The sequence below is a fragment of the Scleropages formosus genome, chromosome 1 (genome assembly GCF_900964775.1).
Source record: "Scleropages formosus chromosome 1, fSclFor1.1, whole genome shotgun sequence".
In the NCBI taxonomy this organism is placed as follows: Eukaryota; Metazoa; Chordata; class Actinopteri; order Osteoglossiformes; family Osteoglossidae; genus Scleropages; species Scleropages formosus.
The window spans coordinates 4,519,440-4,539,530 of record NC_041806.1 but is presented as its reverse complement, the minus strand read 5'-3'; the positions used below and the strand labels follow the sequence as shown (position 1 = coordinate 4,539,530).

The 20,091-nt window shown below is 47.3% G+C and overlaps 1 protein-coding gene across 1 annotated transcript in view; it reads left to right on the top strand.

The window, feature by feature from the left end:
- Positions 1 to 19,789, top strand: part of cox10 (cytochrome c oxidase assembly factor heme A:farnesyltransferase COX10) — a 39,098-nt gene extending 19,309 nt beyond the window's left edge. The window contains exons 5-7 of the mRNA XM_018745481.2: positions 12,539 to 12,609; positions 16,269 to 16,501; positions 18,580 to 19,789. Of these exons, the coding sequence (XP_018600997.2) occupies positions 12,539 to 12,609; positions 16,269 to 16,501; positions 18,580 to 19,016 (741 nt within the window). The 3' untranslated portion in view covers positions 19,017 to 19,789. The remainder of the gene's footprint in view (positions 1 to 12,538; positions 12,610 to 16,268; positions 16,502 to 18,579) is intronic.
- The last annotated feature ends 302 nt before the right edge of the window (positions 19,790 to 20,091 follow it).

The following is a 20,091-nucleotide window of genomic DNA, read 5'->3' as shown; positions in this document are numbered from 1 at the left end:
AGATCAGCTTGGAACAAGAATGGTATTTTGAACGAATTGCCCCAACTTCTACATACTGTTTGACAAACCGATTTTGACAGCGTGCTTAAATGGAATTTTCAGCTCTCTGTTCTCATCTTATTGTTGTACCATCCAAGACATGGAGATGAAGTTGCTTTTGATATTATTTTGTTGGTAAATGTCAGGCTAGGTAGTGAGGTACTTCAGGTCCCCAGATGGAAACACTGTCTGCAATTTGTCCGACCCGTTTCAAGACCTACGCAGTCAGTGAGTTTGGTGGTTCCTAGGCTTCTAAACTGCTCTTTTTATATGTGCATGTGTCATATTCTAATTTTTTAAAAAAAAAAATAATGTTAATACAGGCTGTGCTAGCTTTGTCAGTTCTAATACCCTGCACCGCTGAACACAGAGTTAAGTTAACTGATACACATGGATTTCATCATCAAAAATGGGTCATAAATTAATGGACTTGCATACGGTTGAGTAATGCAGGTGAATTGATTACAAATGCCGTCCGTAGTTTAGTGTCTTGTAATCAAGCCGATTGCAGGAGAAGGTATTTAACGTTGTTTAGAGGCCTCTCGTCCATGTATGTATTTCTCCAGAAGAGGGTTGGCTTGCAGCAGCATTTGTAATTTGGAAAGGCTGTTCAGAAATGGCAAGTTTAAAAAACAATTAAACATGTTCTTATGATGCATGTGTGTGATTCTGCTACTCATGAACCTCATTTCTGAACTTTGTTGTCCTCTAGCTGCCCCTGAAGTCTAAAGGTACTCAAGAACTTTGCGGATTGCAGGTTTGACAGTATTTATGTTGTATTATTTTTTCACGTCCAGAAAACCTGTTGGACTCCACGGTGAAGTTAGAGAAGTTCTACCATGGATTGTAATGCGCCTACAGTACAGGGCATATTTGTGTCACTTTCCCCACAGCTGATAGACAGTAACTGGGAAGAGGCCTTTCGGTATCTGCACTTCGGCAGCGTTACACGTTTCTCGTCCCTTGAATAGAGTAGAGTAACATGAACAACCTGCCTGTCGTGTTCATTGACTGCCACCGCTAATTGAAACATTGAGTCTGCGAGAAGTGTCAATTTCATCTAATCGACTTAAGGCTTGGCACAGCTAAAGCCTGAGGAAAGTTCTGGATCTTTGGTTTCCTTGGAACCTCTCCCCTTACCCGTTCAGGAGACCTCAAGGCTGCAGTAATCCCTAAAGGACCCTTTTAAGGTCACAACAGCAACAAGGCTAATGCTCCCAGCGCATATCGCTCGCTGCTGGCCTTATGCAGGGACCTGAGAGGATCTTGTTTGGTGCTTGGCTACGCCTCCCAGTTTCTCCTTGGTAAAAAGAGGTGCTGGTATTTCGCTGTAATTGACCCCCCCTTCACCCACAGGTCGCTATTTAGTATCACTGCTGTAACGAATAGAGGGGAACAAGGGCAGTGTAATAGATGAGACTACCCTCGACCGTGGGTGCGAGGCCACTGCTGAAATCGATACAACACACATGGACTTCAGGGGGTCTTAGCCATCAGGTCCCGTGGGATTTTTATAAATATTTAAGTCTCAGCCTAATTAGAAGACCTTGAATACGGGCCCAGTGGAGGCAGCGGCTCGACTTCATAAGAACTTCCTTTCACAGTGCCACCGAAACCATCTGTCCTTATTATTCTTGAAAAGGTTGTTCTTGGGCCTCTTTCCAGAGACTTTTTTGATAGTGTTTTTATTTTTTAATTTTACCAGTCATTTGGATTCCAGCTGCTTCAGTTTTGTTCATTTAGCCCTTTTCCTGAAATTCTGGATGTGTGATATTTAAGGGCTTGGCGATATGGATCCTCCATTGCTTGTGTGTGTGGGCAGTGTGTCCGGGGCAATGTGGCGAGAGAGGGTGGACTTTTGTTTTGCACATGGGTATATGCTATTTTGACAGCTCCTGTTGAACCCCAGCAGGCCCTAATTACTGACTCACCTCATGGTTGACGGGCTGGAAGAGCTGGAGAGGCTATTACAGAGGGTGGGCGAGAGGCAGAGTAACATGGCTGTTGTCAGTCTTCACCATGGTGTACCTTGCGTGAGAGCCCTCATTCTAGCCTCCACCTGCGTAGCACGAGTGCCTCGGTAGTGCCCCTTCAACCTCATGTCTGAACATGGTGGGGAGGGTGTGGGGTCCCATACTTGTATTATGAAGGTGGGGCGGTGGAAGTGCCTCGAAGACTGTTGACAAGCCTGACCACAGGGGCATCCAGTTCACCTGAGAGGAAGGCTGGCTGTGTGTTTTGTGTTTTAATGATCACCACGGAGTGATAATACATGGACGTAACAAGCTCCACCAGTACTTCACCCCTCCCACAGCAAACCTTGGTCACCTCCTCATTCTGCCGCTAACTAGCCATATCACCCACTCCACACATTTTTTTTTCCCCCCAACTCAGAAACATTGGAGAACTTGCCACCGTGTGGGCAGACCCCAGTTTTCAATAGCTTGCGGTTGCCAAATAAGACTTAGCAAACCAGGGAGGCTGTGCCTCTTTGCTGAGTCAGTGTACACAGGAGGGCATTTTTAATTTCCTTTCAGACCTGTGATGTGTGGGATGAGCCAAAAGCTTCAACCCATTTACTTCTGATGTTGGGTTGGTAGGGGTAATGCATCCCCGATTAGTGGTACATGGCATTTGTGTTGACAGATGAATGCCACCAAAGGCGAGAACGGCATCTACGGTGTCTTGCTAGGCTCAGACAAGCACCAGACTCTGTAAGGAAGACTGGGCTTGGGGGTGGGATAAAATTGGGTGCGGGAGCTTGAATATGAACCTTGTTCTGGCCATTAGTCCGCAGGCCACCATGCTTATCGTGGAGATATCAAACTGTGCTGTTTACACAGTACATTTCCCTTCTACGGAACTGTCTTGCATCCCCCTTCCATGTGAAAGGGAGGCCAGCAGTGGAGCCCCAGGGATGACTTCTCACCAAGCTGTTTACCCTGCTCCAAGGATTAGGAAATGATATATGATTGAAATGGTTCCGGACCTTTCTATTGAAAACCATCGCTCTGAATCTTAAGGATTTTGTCAGGAAGCAGTCAATCAGAAGGAGCATCTTGATATTTTTGTAAATTCCCAGTGCATTCGGGAACTGACTGCTTCTCTGTTGCTTGAATTTGTGTGTGGTGGTTGGGGTGAGGGTTAACTGGTAGACTGGGAAGCATTTTTGCTGTCATACTGTAAGAAAGAACTTTTGGACAGTAAAGCACGCTAAAGGAAAACTTACAGCGTTGTCATAATTGTAATTTTGGGAATGAGAAAGCCTGTGTCTGATTAGAATTGTCATACATTAGCTACACAAGGCATATTTCTATGGGGGGTAAAGCTTTTTTAGGACTTTGTACATATGCAAAGAGGACCTCGGGGTGTGGCTGAAGTGCCTTCTGTTGTGACAGAAGGAGTGGCTGTTTTTACCTTTTATTTAAGGTCTTTTTTTTGACATTCAGTTTTCCAGATTTAGCATTTTTGCAAATTTTTTGTTACCAATCATGATCAGTGTATAGTAAATTTCTTTTTCCTAAAAATGTTACCCAAGCAATCACTTCGAAAATGCCAAGCTTGGCAATCAAACTCAACCACTCAAGATGCCAGTTTTTGCTTTTATTTACAGGTCTTTGCCTCACTTTCAGAATGTAAACAATTTACGAAAGCTCAGCTGAAACTTTGTGTGAAGACTTAAAAAGTCATTTTGAATTTTTGAACTTGTTTCTTTAGCCTGCATCCAGTTATAAACTATCCAAAGTTTAGACAATTAGTGGCAAGTTGGATTTTGACCATAGATGTGAAATTACTGTTTTTTTTTTGTGTTCGCACCTCAGCTTTACCCGTTTATCTATTAATGGAAATCCCAAAGGGATTCCCTTGCTAGTAATGGAATGCAATTCGGAAAACTTCCAAGAATGAGGTGAATCTGTCTAAGCAGGTCGTTTTGCCCTTTGCAAAATTGTAACTCCAGGATTTATAAAACCAACAAGATAAGCAGAAACTGTCATTTGTCTGATAATCCTTTTGCCTTGGCAGGTGATTAAAGCGGCATGTTACATGATCAGGGAAGGGCCAGACAGGCCTGATGGAATACGCTGCGTACCTCTTGTCCTCCCTACAACGTCCTGCCTGCATGCCTCAGCTCGGTTTTCCCTAGGACAAAACCAAGGCAGCCGTGTTTTTCCTCTGCAGGTTTTTGTCAAGGCCCTGCTGAAAACAAGGTGCATATGGATAGAGAATTTGTTGGCAGTACAAATAGCCCCCATGAGCCCTTACGCACAGTGTGTGTGGGGAGGGTTGCCTGTGTATTTGAGAAAAATGCAGTAGAAGATGTGCTTGCTGTTTTGATGCATAATGGGAAGGTTTTTTTGATTTTATCCAAGATCAGTATGTTTCGTGCTTATCATACTGTTCAGTCTGAATGGTGCTCCAGATTGTATAAAGAAATCTACAGGTGCTGGGGGGCTTTGACCATCATTGCTGTACCACTTTCTCCATCCTGATTGTTGGTGTATTATGGTTCTGCTACAGCATCCGGGTCCCATCTTCGTGGAGAACGGAGCAGGAGCGATATGGAAGAAGATAATTTTGGGACTGTTGTTCAAATCCCATGGGATGAGCCATTTCCGCCACCCGTCTGTCTGTGGGTTTTCCACTGAGAGGAAGGGGGAGCTTCCCTCCGCCCGTGTCGCCCCGTGCCCTGTTTCATCTTCTGTGCTGCCGCTGAACCCTTTTGTCTCCAAGATCTTTGTGGTAATAAAAGCTTTTTAGTGGTGAAGACACTGGGTAGAGCCGTTGGCCCGTCTCCCCTTGCCCGTTGTCGACGTAGCCTCGCAGCGCCCATCTGGAGATCTGTAGCTGCTGTCTGCTTTCAAAACAAACATTTGAAGATGCGAGGTGCCGGTGCAAGCCTGCGGCTTTGATGCGCGGTGCGTACAACAGATTGAGGGGTTTTTATTTACCCCACTGTAGCTGCTTGGGTGTTGACCTCGCTCGAGGCCTCGCCTGCTGGGAATCTAGCCTTGAGCCCATTATTAGGGAGGCTGCTTACCGCTAATTAGTGCTCTGTGCAGCTGCCTGAACAGAGCCACTGGACTGCATCACTTCTACCTTCTAGAAGCTTCTGCTCCAGAATGGGACAGTGGTTAATCCTACAAACTACTCACATAACGTGTACGGTCATTTGAGTTCTTTCCTTCTGCTGCAGTGGCTTTTCCGCATAGACTGCTTTTCGACCCCAGCTGAGCGCTCCTCTCCAGTTGAACCATGTCCTGGTCTTTTCTAATTTATTTCATCAGCCTGATCTGACTTGATTTCTTTCAGCATAACAGTGGATAGTCAGCAAGCTGTAGGTGTTTTTTATACATGTAGCATCAGGCGCACAATTTACAGAGTCTGCGGCTGCTGGCGCGGGTCATAAAATGCACGCTAATTGCGGAATGCAAACCTTGCTGTGGTTCCATGTTGAAGCTTTTGACCATTTTGGAGAACGAGGCGAGAACAGCAATGGGGGCCAGTGACCCATGTCTCAGCTTGTTTAAGTGCCATCCGGCCGTTGTAAAAATGTTTTTTTTGAGCTGCACGATGCTAAGATAGTATGTTGTTGTTATCCGTAAGTACATCCATATGTCCATGTGTCTGTGTGTCTTTCTTATACAGGTAATCCTGGGAATTAAAAAGAAGAAAATTAATTTTAAGAACCTCTCTATAGTGTTGAGTTGGTGACATGTTCAGTGGCACACCTCATTCTTTGAGAGTAGTTCAAATGAAAAGGCACAGCCTCCCTTTCTTGTTCTCCCTCTCATGCTAACAAAATTCCTCTCAAGTGCTGAAATGTGCAATGGATTTCGAACACGTACACACGAGGTGTGTTGACACAGAGCCACGATAAGGAACCCAGAGGTGTTGGTTCAAGCTCAAAGAAACCCCACGTTTACAAAAAAGTAATGGCATGTCACAGTTCTATTTATACTTCAGTTAACCTGACCTAATAGCACTGTGACTGGAATTGTTTTGGTTAAAAAAAAAAAAAAGAAAAACATGATGTGACTCAACTTAAGATGTCTCCAAAGAAGTAAATTTTGTTTGGAACAATTCTGAGACCTGATCAGTCTGGTATTAACACTGAACTGGAAAGGGTGGTCTTAATTTTTCCACTTTGTTAGGGGAACTGCAGACCTTTTATATCTCCTAAGTTTGAAAGACTTGATGAATAACGCTGTCAGTCAAACAAGTGAGGCTGGTCACGGGGGCGACAAGTCGACAGGCTAACACAAACTTGTGAGAGCTGTTGATGGATCTCCTGTCAGGACTTGGGTGGTGATGTGGGGGGTAATGGGACGCTGTGGCCTTTGCCCGATAGCCTTTCTTTTACATCCACTAGCTTGTCCCACCAAAGTGGCCCCTTCCCTTCTCTCCTCCCGGGAGGTCTGCGATTCCCCTTGAGTTATCCTTATCAGAACTCTTTAACTTGGGAGAACCGGGTCGAGCTCTGCTGATAAGTCCTTCATGGCAGATAGAGCAAGGGGAGCATTTGAGACCAGGATGTAATCTGAGGACACTTGCTTTCTCTCTGTCTCACACTCTCTCTGTTTGACAAATGTGTATACACACACACACACACACACACACACACACACGTCATCTCTCCTTCCCATGCTCACAGACCTTTCGGCTGAGGCACACACGCACACTCTCACACTTCATAACTACAGCAGGCAGTATCTGTCTAAGCAGTCCAAGCTGAAGACAACTCCCCCTGGACTTGCCCGCTTTCTGGCTCGAACAATCGGCTCATCTTCAGAAGGAATGTCTCCTAATTAAAAGTTATCAGGCACGGATGACAGTGCTTGGGCTATTCCCCGCGAAAGAGGGGTCGTGCCACGGAGATGCTCGACATGGTCGTGCTGAAGCTGGATAGCTGAGTTGCCCTCTGGCTACACCAGGGATACCCTGGTCAGTATGAGGTCTCAAGGGGTTTTGAGGGATCAGTGTTAAGGTCAAGCTCAGAGTTCACAGTGATTACATTTTAGTGATTAATTAGATGCTTTTTTCCTATAATGACATTGGAAGCTTGTTGTTTAGACAGTTAATCCAGCTCTGTTTTTAAAGTCCACATAGAGGGTATTTCACCTGTGCTCCTCCTGGGATTCACCCCGTATCCTTTTCAAGGTAATCAGGGGATGTTTTGATCCTTAACACGTTTGCTACCAGCTGCATCGATTTAAAGACCTTCACATTGGCTTTTGTAATTATTATTAATTAGCTTAACTGACACTTTTCCTCAGAGTAACTTACAGTATCAGGTTTGTATACTGAGCTACTTGGTGATTTTACCAATTTGTTCTTTTTCTTGTAATTTTGGCTGCTGTTGCCTTGATCAAGTGTATTTCTGCAGGGCCAGAGAAACAGATTTGCTTCCTTTAAGTGAAATACAATGGCTCTAACCACCACGCTAGCCAGTCTTCCTCCTTTAAAATGTTTTGTTTCGGAGTTGTTGCTGCTAAGATGGAGTAGTATATTTAGACCTTTAATAGGTTGCCCTGCTGTCATGGCAGCCTGGCAAGAATGCATCTGCTCTGGGGTACATCCTGGAGTAATTGGAGCAGAAAGCTAGAAAGTGAATCTGTCTCTCACAGTAGGAGTCGCTGTATCGCCGACACATCCGACCCACGTGTACAACAGCAGTGCAGCGTCTTGTAACCGACGAATGGAGTAATTTGAATCAGTATCGCAGGTAGGGATGATGAACTGGATCTCCCTATCCTCAGAAAAGCACTCATCCAAAAGGCCTTTTCTAGCCACATCCGAACCACTCACCTCGAACGTGGAGCGGGAGCAAGAAACCCAGAAGTCCATGTTCCGTGCCCAACAAGGGCTTACAGTGTCTTTGCGTCGTCATGATAGTGGCAGGAGGAATCTCAGGAAACATTTGTGGCGTGATGGTGGGAAGGTGCATGTACAGGCCAAACAGTTCTTTTACCCTGCTGCATCACACTAGAGGACTCTGGGCCTTCTCCCCACACACTCTTTTATCAGGGTTTGGTGAGCCAGCAATGGCTACTACCATCAGAAGTCTATGGTGCCACTTTGTTAGGACCACGGCAGCGATGCATCATACAGGTTTGCTGGTCAACAGGAACGATGACTTGGCTTAGCCTTCCACGCTTCGACACCGGGCCTCATTACTCAAGCTCATGACCAGCTCATGACCGGCTCATGACCCCGGCACCTGATGCCTGCCCGGATAATCTCGGGCTGCACGAGGACATCCCAGGTCTAGTAATAAAGCTCTTTGTGGAGAAGGTGTCAAGTGAGGATAACCTTGACTAACAAGTGGTGTTGGGACAAAAAAATCTATTCTAGAAGAGTTGATGTGCCCCTTTTTGGGGGATTGCTGTTGTACAGAGAGTTTTGAGATGACAGCAGGTTACATCACCAGCCCCAAACCTGTAATCCAGGTGGAGTCCTGGCCTCGGAAGAGCGCGTTCAGACTGAGGGCCAACTCTCCTAAATTTGCCGCAGTGAAGCTGTACTTGTAGAAATATCTGTGTGCTGTGCAGATGTTGCAAAGTGGACAAGGCATCTTTGCTTCGCCGCTCAAATATAAGGAGAAACAAAGAGCCATTTTTGCAGCCAGTGAGATAACGGAGCAAGGCGAGGCAGGAACCCCATGTTCATCCCTGTTCCAGCTTGATCCGAAGTCCATATGCTTGTGGTGGTCATGCGTAAAAGGGTAGTTTTTAATTGCATTTGGAGAAGGAGCCACAGTGCTAATGAGCGAGCAATGAGTCGAGGAAAAAGGCTCCTTTTCACCAGAGGAGCAGCTTGCTTTCTGACAGCCCTGGTGGTCAATGTACTTCAGCTAAAAGGTGTTTGTTATAAGGTTTCCAGATGTCGTGGCAGTGACTCAGAGCCTCCCGAGCTCTGTTTACGGCCCGCAAGCTGCGGCCGGGCCACTTCCTGTCCTGCTGTCAGCTCGCCTCTGTGACGGGGACGAGTCTTGAGTGTTTGGCATCAGATGGGGGTTCACGAGAAAGGTTTCGTGCATGTGCATCGGTCTGTGCCTTTCTGGGGTCAGCATGAGAAAAGTTTCATGTGAAAGAATTAACGAGGACTGAACTCCCCACGTCTCTTGTTCATTGTTTAATAAGCAGTGTGCGCTACAGACTCCGGTCGTATCATCTGTTCGCATCAGACTGGCTGGTGATGTCTGAGGTTTGGAGATCGCCAGACAGCGTGCAGCTGCCCATCGTGTTGGGGGGGCCGCAGGAAATCCTTTATGCTTTGATGGTGGGGATGATTTATCAGTATCATGGTGTTCTGGCTTCTTATGAAAAAAGGCCTCATGTCGGACTGAGTTGTGGAAGGAAACAAGATAAGGAAGCGAAATGCGTTGTTATCCACAACGTTTTGGATTTCTGACAGTTGCTTATTTAATGCTGAACTTTGAATCCTGCTTTTAAATCTTGGGTGAGGCCTTACTCTTACATTCTACATCATCAGTGCGTTCTGACGCCGAAGCGTGTGTATTGTGAGGAGAAGCTGGAAATGGAAGTCGTGGAACTCAAGCACCTTGATGGAAGAAATCATTCTGGCAGAGGAGCAGCGGAGAGTGTAGGGCAACATGCTCCTTGTGCGACTCTTTAATCTGAGTGCATGCGTCATGTCACCTGGTAACCTTGTGTTCGCCGTGTGACATTGGTTTGGCACCAGTGCTCTGGTAGACAGGCAAGGGCGGCTAGCGAACGCCCCGCTATGAGGTTACGCTTTATGCAGAGTGCTGAGAGACCAGGGATGCAGGAGAGAAAGATGTCAGCTGGCAGCTTTGTGGGCCCTCCATGTCGATGCAGGGTGGCAGTCGATGACAGCGTGACGACACGAGCACCTGCACTCGACCCTTTGGTGACATTGCACCCTCTTACGCGTTCCTGCTGCCCTGCGTAGGGTGTGGGTTCGGAGAGTGAGGGGACAGCATCCCGAACGCCATTCTCTTTGAGCCACCCAAACCGGGACTTCAGGAGCTAAGGCATGTATCGAACTCCCGGCGCCCACTTCCTGGTTTTCACAGGTCTCCTTATTCCACCCCTGCCTTCGGACTTGGGGAAGACACGCATGCGAACATGGGGAGACCATATAAATTCCACAGGGCTGGATTTTGAACCCCTGTCCAAATTCGCATCAGGTAGCTGTGAGGTACCAGTGCTATGCACTGTCACTGTGCTGCTGTTTAGCTGGGGGGGTGGAGGGTGAACGCGTTGACTCTTCTATTTGTAGAGCCCTTCTCTCTGTACCATCTCCAGTCTGTGGTGCAGTAATTCAGGCCACTGGGGGCACATCTGAGCAGGTTAGCCCCTGTAACAACTCTTTACCGCCATTGCTAAGACACGAAACTAGTCTTTAGAGCCACGGAGCTGTGGAAAAGGGCTCTTTCGAACACAATGCTCATGTTCCCTTTTAGTGTGGTCGTACACGTTGACCGACATTGACACGGAGAGCCCCCCCACCCACTCCTCAGCCTGTTATCAATTGAGCGTTTGCAGTTCCGAGATCACGCAGCGTCTTTGATAGCCGTGGAATCTGGCGTAGCACACCCCTAACCGCCTGCATCCCTTTCCGCCCCTTTGGTCTCCCTTCTGTTTTCCGCTCTCTTCATCTACAGAGTAATTGTTGCCACAGTGGTTGGCGGTTTAATGAAAATCAGTGCCTTTCTTGGCCCCGCCTGCCATTCTAACTCCTCCAACTGTGGCACGTGGCTTATTTCCATATCTATCTACTGCCTGGTCGCCTTTACAGGAGCTAATGGGAGAGTGAAAGACAGCAGTGTTATGTAATGGCGAGGGAAAAATCATTCTTGTTCGGTTTTTAAGAAGAAATTTTCAGTCCGATCCTTTTGCAAATTTCTCGCAAGGTTTAAATCCCTCTGTTTATAAGCGCTCCCATTTTTTTACTAAGTCTCTTCTGAACCTAGAATATAGTTTTGGTTCAGTGACATTTCGGGCTTATTTCCAGCAAACACTTTTCTCAGTTTGATTTGCGTGGCTTGATTTTTTTTTTTTTTTTTTTTTAAAACTTTTATAGAAGATCTCCTTAATCTTTGTGCAGACACGTCAGCTGACGAAGTTCACTTCCTTCATTAACGGTCCGACAGGAGGTTTTCTGTGAATAGGCAAGAGGAGTCCTGATGGGATGGTCGCTGCAGAAAGGTTACCCAGCATTCCCTTGTCTCAGGCAGCGGCTGAAAGGAGGAAAGTGGTGTGATGGGGAACACATGATCAGCCAACTTTAAAAGTGAAATAGAGGCCGGGGAAGGGTGTTTGACGGAAACTTTTTTTTTCTGTGACACCTCCCGGTTCCCTACGGTCACGTCTCGCTCGGACACAGGAGGGCGTGGGGCGGCGGTGTGGTCCAAAGGTGGTAACTCACCCCAACAACAGCACCTCTGCGGGCCCCTTCACTACACAACACATTTGTTGACCCATGAAATGAGATTAACACCTCACCCCAACCCCCCAGTCCTCCTGAACGTCCGCTGCAGTGCTGTTTGGCCCCAGCTACAGGTATTTCTTTTAATAATAAAAACGTATACAATGGTATAAATTACTGCCCTAATAAAATGGAAGTCTTACGTTCTGCAGGTCCTTCATCGGAGACACTTTTATGGAGCACATGTGGGGTACCGGTTCCCACTAACCCATTACAGAGGGGTCGTCGTGGTAACAGCCAGAGTCACTTTAAAAAAAAAAAAAAAAAAGCCTAATTACCAAAATGACCTTTCGACACTTTTCCTTGGAACCAGCGGCTCTTTTTCAAAATTCTCTAACAGCAGCAAATGAAAAGTTTGAAGGTTTTCAGAAACACATTGTAGCTCCATTTGCTCTGCTGTCTGGGTGGAGTTGTGCGCTAGGTGTGTGCGCGCGTGTGTGTGCGCACGCACGTGCTTACACAGACATGTGCTCCGCGGTTTGGACCGATCCCCGGGGGCGCCTAACAAAATACAAACGTAGGTCCTATGAAATACGTTATGACCACAAGAGCAATTTTAAATATGGAGACTCTCAGATGTGGAATACGTCGCAGGGAAGGCAAGGGACTCGGAAGAGGATAATCTGTTTATTGGTTATTTTACGCGTGCCGTATTTCACCGTGAACGGACCCCGATGGTCCAGGCCCAGGTGGAGTCCGTCTGGTTTCTTCATCGGGGTAGCGCCGTCGTGCCCGTTAGCCTTTCTGTTGCGTGTCGGGGGGAGGTGACTGCAGAATTCCCAAAACCCAGTACATCCGGCCCTGTGCCCCCCTGCATCCTGGGAGCGTCGAGAAACGGTGCCCTCTTACGCTTGACTGCACCTCCCATGGAGCCAAAGGAGGGATCACCCAAGGATTGTCGAATATCTTGTGCACCCCACTGTTACCTGCCCACCCCTGTGTGTGTGTGTGTGTTCCTATGAGGCCCTGACACCTTGATGTGCCTCTGATTTAACCCCCGTTCTTCTCTCTCTCCTTCTCTCCACAGTACTTTGAGGTGCCGTTCGACTCCAACATGAACCGAACCAAGAACCGCCCGCTGGTCAGAGGACAGATCAGGTACTCATTGGTGGGCCGCGCTGCCAAGTTTGAGTCATCCTCTACTCGCTTAGGGCATTTTTTTAGGCCAAAAGGGACGTCGGAGGACCAGCGGGTTTAAAAGACTCCCCCTTCCCAAGTGTGTGGTGACGGTATGAAAAGAGTAGCAGTGTCTGACTGAGAAACACACTGCGCAGTGTTTTCATGTTTCTTTTCTCCTCCTCCTGACGGGCACTGTGCTGTTATGGCGAACGCCTTTATAGTTAAACAATGGTCTTAGAAAGTGTGACCCAGTGCGTGCTTCACAGCTGCCAGGAGTAATGCGAGCTCCTGCTTTGTGCTTGTGTGTGAGTGTGCGTGTGTGTGTTGGCGGGGGAACCGGATTCCCCATCCACTGGGGGTGTTTAGACTGCGACTCACCTCCGCATTGCTGCCCGGTGAACCGTGCTCGTTGGCTGCGCTCATCTCAAATCTGAAATAGTAACGGGACACCAGGCTACCTGCTCCCATTGCTGGTGCCAGGTAATGGATCTGCCCCCCCCCCCCCCCCACTCCTCCGTTTGCCCTGCTCCTTTGGGAGGGGGGTAGGATGGGGAGGGCGGTGGGTCGTTGATGTAAAGACCAGATAAAGATGACCAGGAAGGGCAACCAGATCCGATCCTCAGCTGTGACCAAGCCCAATGGCGGCGCTGAGGGGTGACGGAGGGAGTGAGGAAACTCTGGGCCCAAAGGTCACGGGTTCAGTTCTCGGGCAGGCAATTCATGTAGGGTTAAAGGGATGCAGGTCATAGCCTGGAGCAAAGCTCTGCTCACTGTGCTGTGTGCTTGATGGACCCACAAAACAGCCAGAAATGATAAGCTAACCCTCATCTGAAGTCAGTGATGGGGTAAAACGCTGCCGTAGTCTGACCTTATCCAAAGCTCCCGTTTCCTGCTTCCCAGACTGCACTACTTTGGCTGCATCTTCATCGTCGTCTTCATCAGCTGTGGTGTTTTTTTTTTTTTTTTTTAGCACACGAATGGCAGCGTTAGCTGTGTTTTGTGGACTGGGTGATGATTGGGGGGGGTCACAGCATCCCGCTGGACCGTGACTGAGTGCGTTTTCCGAGTGCCCTGTTTGCCCCTCCCCAGTCGAGACCCCTCTGTGTGCGGTTCCTCTGCAAGTCACGCGACCCCCAGTGTGACACTGTCCGTTCAAATGGAACCTGCACGTCCTGTCAAGCACTTTTTCACGTCTCTAGGCCACTGTTGCACAGCTTTTTATTCTGTCGTTTGGAGGAGCACCATGCGGCTCAAACCCGCTACGGACCCCTTCAAAGAGTCACTTATGGGGTCTGGAGCTATTGTTATGTTCACCTGGGTCAAGGTTTCTTACAGTGTTAGGTTTGTGCACTGAGCTGCTTATAGTGATTCACCCATTTATATATCAGGATAATGTTTACTGGGCAAGTACCTTGGTCAAGGGTTTTACAGCAGGAATGGGGATTTGAACCTGAGTCCTTCCAACTGCAAGGTTACAGCCCAGACCATTACGCCACCTACTGCCGTTCTGATTGGACAGAGATGTCTACTCATTTGAAAACTCGCCAAGTGAAAGGTTGAAACATTCCTACAGGTCACATTGTGTGTGTGTGTGTGTGTGTGTGTGTGTGTGTGTGTGTGTGTGTGTGTGTGTGTGTGGGGAGGAAGGGGCTGTGATGTTAGGTGGGTTACTAACCATTCCTAAGAACAACTCTTCTATTGCCCACCCATTTCCCTGCATGAGGATTGTGTTTCAATGGAGACATTCCTTTGTGTTGCGCACTTCATTTATTTAATAGGAGAGACTTGGATGGCTGACAACCCAGAGGTGACCCCTTAGTGCGTCCAGTATGTACGCGCACACACGCACACACACACACACACACACACACACTCCCTTTCCTCTGAGCTAAGGTACATAGCGGCTGGAGGATGGGGAACCGGTCCCGTGGGGTCAGTGTCCCTCCCAGTTCCCCAGTTAGCTCTGAACTTGGACTTAGCTGTGGACATTTCTGTGCCTTGTTTAACAACCCACAGCCTGTATTCTTTTACCGGAGTGATGAGGACAGGTGGACGGACAGGGGACAGAACAGCCTGCACACAGACACACACATAACCTCGCTTAGGAGCAGGTGATTCGGTCAGAGCCGACTCGGTGACGTTCTACAGCCCGGCTCCTCCACACAGACCCGCAAACTGGACAGCCGGTAGCGTAGTGCTTAGAGCTGCTGCCTGTGCGCCCAAATGTCACCGGTTCAAATCCCACCTTGAGCTGTAGTAGCCTTAACAAGGTACTTTACTCCAGTGAAATTACCCAACTGTATATATGGGTAAATAATTTTCTTAACACTTAAATTGCTTTGAGAAAAGCGTCGGATGAATGAATGAATGTAAATGTAAACCCGAGGTGTTTTTGATGCACTGCAAACGCATGTAATCATCCAAGGCACTACAGCATGAACAGGCCTTTAAACCTGCATCCTTCAGTTGCAAGGCCACAGCTCTCACCACTACGCCACCTGCTGCCCCAGCACGCACATGTCCGAGCAGTTACATTAGAGCATGAAGCTCTGTGGCCACAGGTTGCGTCTTGTGTTTTTACAAAGGAACGTTTGTCCTCGCTGCATTCCAGCTTTGAAAGTGTTAAGTGTTTTCCGCTTGTTCCAGGTGAAGCTGTAAGTTTCCATGTGTTTACTCGCACAAGAGCTGTGTAAATGTGTGTAGGGTTGTGGTACCGGTGTCAGTGTGTGGGGGGTGAGCTGATGACCTTGGGGTACTGACCTGTTGAACCCCCCCCACACCCCCATAGCCTCCAGCTGCAGGATGTAAACTCTTCACTCGCACGGCGATAAAGGAACCCAATCCACCACCTCCCTATTTCTATAGACAACAGTCATAACAATGGTTGTGCTATTTAATACGGTATGTCCATCGCCTCTGAAAATCCTGGTTTTAGGCCTGCGTTTGGTCAAGATTTTAATCTCTGCCTAATTTACAGAGCCCTCGCTATGAATCCAGACGAGTCCCTCCCCCCCCCTTCCCAAGAAGAGTGCTGCTTTCAATAAACGAGGGGAGCGCCAATAGGTGAACGCAGTGCTGAGGACAGGCCACGCCCCCCCCCCCACCTCCAGGATCTGTTCTGTACCACACATGGTTATCAGATGGAAGCCCTCGCACTGCTATCACTCTGCTGGGGTTGTCTTGTATGCCTTGCAGGAAAACCAAGGCCTTGGCTGACCTGTGTTAGTCTGTGTGCAGCAGTCTATTTGTAATAATATAATAGCATGGCATTACCTTTAATAGATTCATGTTGTTTGTGGTTAAGTTTTGTGTGTGTTTGGGGGGGGGGTTATGTGGGCTCCCACGACTGAATTGTTGCCCTCAGGTGCACACAAACAACCCCACATCCTACAGGGGGCAGTGTCGAAACCGGCGCTCTGTATGTGTTTTCATGTGTAGCTTCTGGGGCCATGCGAGGGGGTGTCTCCATTTAAACATTCTCCTTAGTGCTCAGTGTTCTGTTTGGTTTTCGCCTCCTCGTTCTCTCAGCTGTTTCGGATGCGGTCGCATGAGTGATCCGAGGGTGCAGTGGATGCCGTGATTAATCTGCATTCTTCTCCTCCTTTCCCACCCAACGTCCTGTTCCCCTGCCCTCTCAGCCCACTCCATGCCGTGACGTTCGCAGCCTCCTGTGGGGTGCTGGGCGTGGCCCTGCTCACCCTGACGGTGAACCCTCTGACGGGATTCCTGGGGGCCCTCAACATCTTCCTGTACACGTGTTGCTACACGCCGCTCAAGAGGCTGAGCATTGCCAATACTTGGGTGGGGGCCATCGTGGGGGCCATCCCTCCCGTCATGGGCTGGACTGCCGCGACCGACTCTCTCGACCCAGGTACGGCCGCCCGCCTCGCCTGCACCCATCAAACCTGTTCACCCATTGCCCAGATCTGCTCGCACCCTAGACTACAGTGATAGTCAGTTGTGACGTGTGCTACAGCTACATTTGATCCTGAAGGACCTAAAGGACTACAGATTATCAGCAGCTTCCAAAAAGTGACTCATTCTTTTTTTCTTATTAGTCAAATAAACTAAACGATCCCTGTGTACAGATGGCAACGAGTGACAGAATGCGAGTTGAGTTTTATCGCTGCTCTGTAGGCATTTCAAAGGCTCAAAGGATGTTACTTCTGTACCGGGGGTGTTTATTGCCTTTGAAATTGTTCTCGATTCCTGACAAATATCCTGTGTATGAAATAATCAGAAAAAAATTTACTAAGCGCCAGAATCCCACACTTTTATCACTGAAGTAATTGGTGGGTTGGGGGCGGGGGGGGTGCAGCATCCCAGACTGTTTGAAAAAGGTTAAGTAATTTGTTATGGCAACTGCAAGATGTTTTTACATAGCGGTGAGAATCTGGAGTGCAAATAAGGTCAGGTTTACTCACTGGTTGATCATGTTTGATTGCTGTGTGTGTTATAAGGCAAAGCATTTAATTTATTTCTGTCTCTTTATTTTGACTGGAAGATATTTACCATTTAAAGTATTCGAAGTTATTTTGTTTTTCTAATTGAAAAGTACACTGGAGTGGGACTATTGAATTGACATAGTGTGTAAAGCCAAAAATGAGGTATAACCAGAAGATACAACAATATATTAACATGTTTATACATTATGAATACATGTCTAATTAATGAATACATTGTAATAAATCTTAAGAATAAATATGAAGTACCAATATGTACACTACACACAAGAGAACACTCATGAAGTGAGAAACAGTGATGCTGAGGGGGTTTCATGAATGCCTGGAGTCAGTCGATCTGACTCTCTCGGCATGTGGTGTCTTCAGAAGTATTATTTACACAGGGAAATCTTTTTTTTCCCGCCCTCCTCAGTTTTTCCCCCTGGGTACAAGGTCACTAATACCACAAGTCGAATGTGTATAAAATCTGGCTCCACCGTAGACAGCAGTGTTTCTATATTGTTTTAATAAAGCTTCGATCTGAAGCTTCTTGAACAGGATTATTCTGTTTTTTGGTCTATCCAGTTTCTCCCTTAATGTTGGTGTTTGTACTTACTGCTTCTTTTGCTGTCTATATAAATTTGGAATGTGTTTAAACTTTTCAGAACCAAGAAATATTGTACATAGAGGTAAATAAACCACAACCTGAATTTTGGAGTGTGTAAAACTTCAAAATTTGCACCAATCCAGTCCTGGGCGGCTGACGTCCTGCAGGTTTTAGTAAAGACAGGTGAGGCGGCTCTGTGATGAACATCCCAAACCCGAGCTCCTCGGCCGAGATGATCCAGGGAAGGTGCATCTCCCCGGTATACAAGAAAAACCACAAAATGCACATTTCAGAAGGAGGAGCTTCTGTTCATGGCGCTACAGTGGGGCTCTTTCCTGCTCCCTCGTTGAACGTGGTGAACCTTGGTCTTTCAGAGAAGGCACCATAACTGCATTATTCACTTGCTTGCCTTTGGCCTTCCTTTCGTCAGCCAGTCTTCTTCAAAGTAATCACTTGTCGCTCTTCAGAATGACTTGTCGCATGAAACAAAGCCTTGAGGTTTTGCTTTGGTCTCACATTTTTTCTGCACAATTGTTATTGCTTGCATCATGGAAGTGTCTTTTGCTTGTTTGTCATATTTCCTCTAACAGTCACGACAGAGACAATTGCAGACAAATTAATAATAATGCTTAACTTGCTTTTGCCCAGAGTTACTTCCATGACTTAAAGCTTCACACTTCATACATTCAAGCTGCTGCATGTTCTGAAGAAACAGACCCCACTTCTTGAGGAAGTTGAGGACTGTGTTAAAGGATACAAGAGCAGGGTCCCTCCTACAACTTGCAGACTTCTTGTTTCAAATCCAGTTCAGCCGCTCTCCTGTCTCACACATCATGTCCCATATGCTCTGTGCTGTGTCCATTTAAATGATGACAACCCTTCCTTTCTTTCTGTTTGAAGGCGCCCTGTTGCTGGGGGGGTTCCTCTACTGCTGGCAGTTTCCCCACTTCAATGCTCTCAGCTGGAACCTGCGGGCGGATTACTCAAGGGGAGGCTACCGAATGATGTCTGTCACCCACCCGGAGCTGTGCCGCCGCGTGGCCCTGCGCCACAGCCTGGGCCTAACAGGCCTATCCGCTGTGGCTCCCGCATTGGACATCGCAACCTGGTCCTTCCCCCTGGTGTCGCTGCCCATCAACCTTTACATCGGCTACCTGGCGCTGCGCTTCTACCGCATGGCCGACCGTGCCAGCGCCCGCCGCCTCTTCTTCTGTAGCCTGTGGCACTTGCCCATGCTGCTTCTACTTCTCATAACCTGCAAGAAGCCTCGAAAGGACCAAGAGGAGACATCGACTGTAGTCGCGACCTCAACCACTCCCGTAGCTCTTCAGAGCTAAGACCATCACAGTCCACCTCTTAAGTAGCCACCTTTACTATTCCTGCCCCAAAACCACATCAGGATGTTCGTCGAGCCCCTTTCCCTGCTCCTGGTGGCAAAACCTACCATCGTGGGGGGGTTAATGCCGAGGACTGTCTTAAGCATATGGCTTCACTTTGAACCCTGCTTATGCCTACAGAGATGGGAGGTGCCACAATGTAAAAGTTTTTAAAAAGAAAAAAAAAGAAAACTTGAAATGTTGTCATGCATTCAGGAAGAAAAGGGGATTTTGGTAGCCTATAATGAATCATTTCAGTGTAAATTATTTATTTGCATACACTGTCCATCTGCATGAAGTCAGTGATTATGCTGACATTACTGAATTAATAGAATGTGTGTATGTTTCTGTTGAAGTTTTAATTTGACTGTAAATGGTTCTGTCTGTATCTCTTCATTCTTCCACTTCATGCACACGTATAAGCAGTGACTACTGACAGACTCCAGCTGCTTGAATAAAAACCACTACCGGATTTGGTAGTTTGTCTCATACAGTCTCAGAGGAACACGAATTTACTTAAAATGAAACGAACCAAACGACATGCGCCTCGCTGTGTTCGTTTTGATGCCATGCGGGTGTCTCCATGGCCCAGGCTCCTGAGGAGGCCCAGCTGTCTTGATGGTCGGCCTGTCTGGGCGGTACTGTTCATGTTACACGGTTAACTGAATGCTGACATACTGTATGTGGATCAAAGGCCTGTACAAGACAGAAATAAAGTCTCTTATGGTCTTTTACATTACGCACCTGTGAAGTTGAATTTGTGGTCTTGTTTATTGTCTGCAAATTAAAGTTTTACGTATGGTTTTGTCTCACACCTGGACTGTCCTGTTCTTTGCTACTCACGTTTGCTATGAAAGTATAGTGGTTACAGCTGTTACCTTACTAAGGACCTGGGTTTCAATACCACTCTTGCTGGGGTACCCACTTTGAATTGATACAAAAAAAAAAAAAACTAATCAACAATATAAATGGGTTAATATAATAAATAGAAACCCAATATTGTGAGCTGCTTTGGAGAAAAGTTAAGTAATTGTAT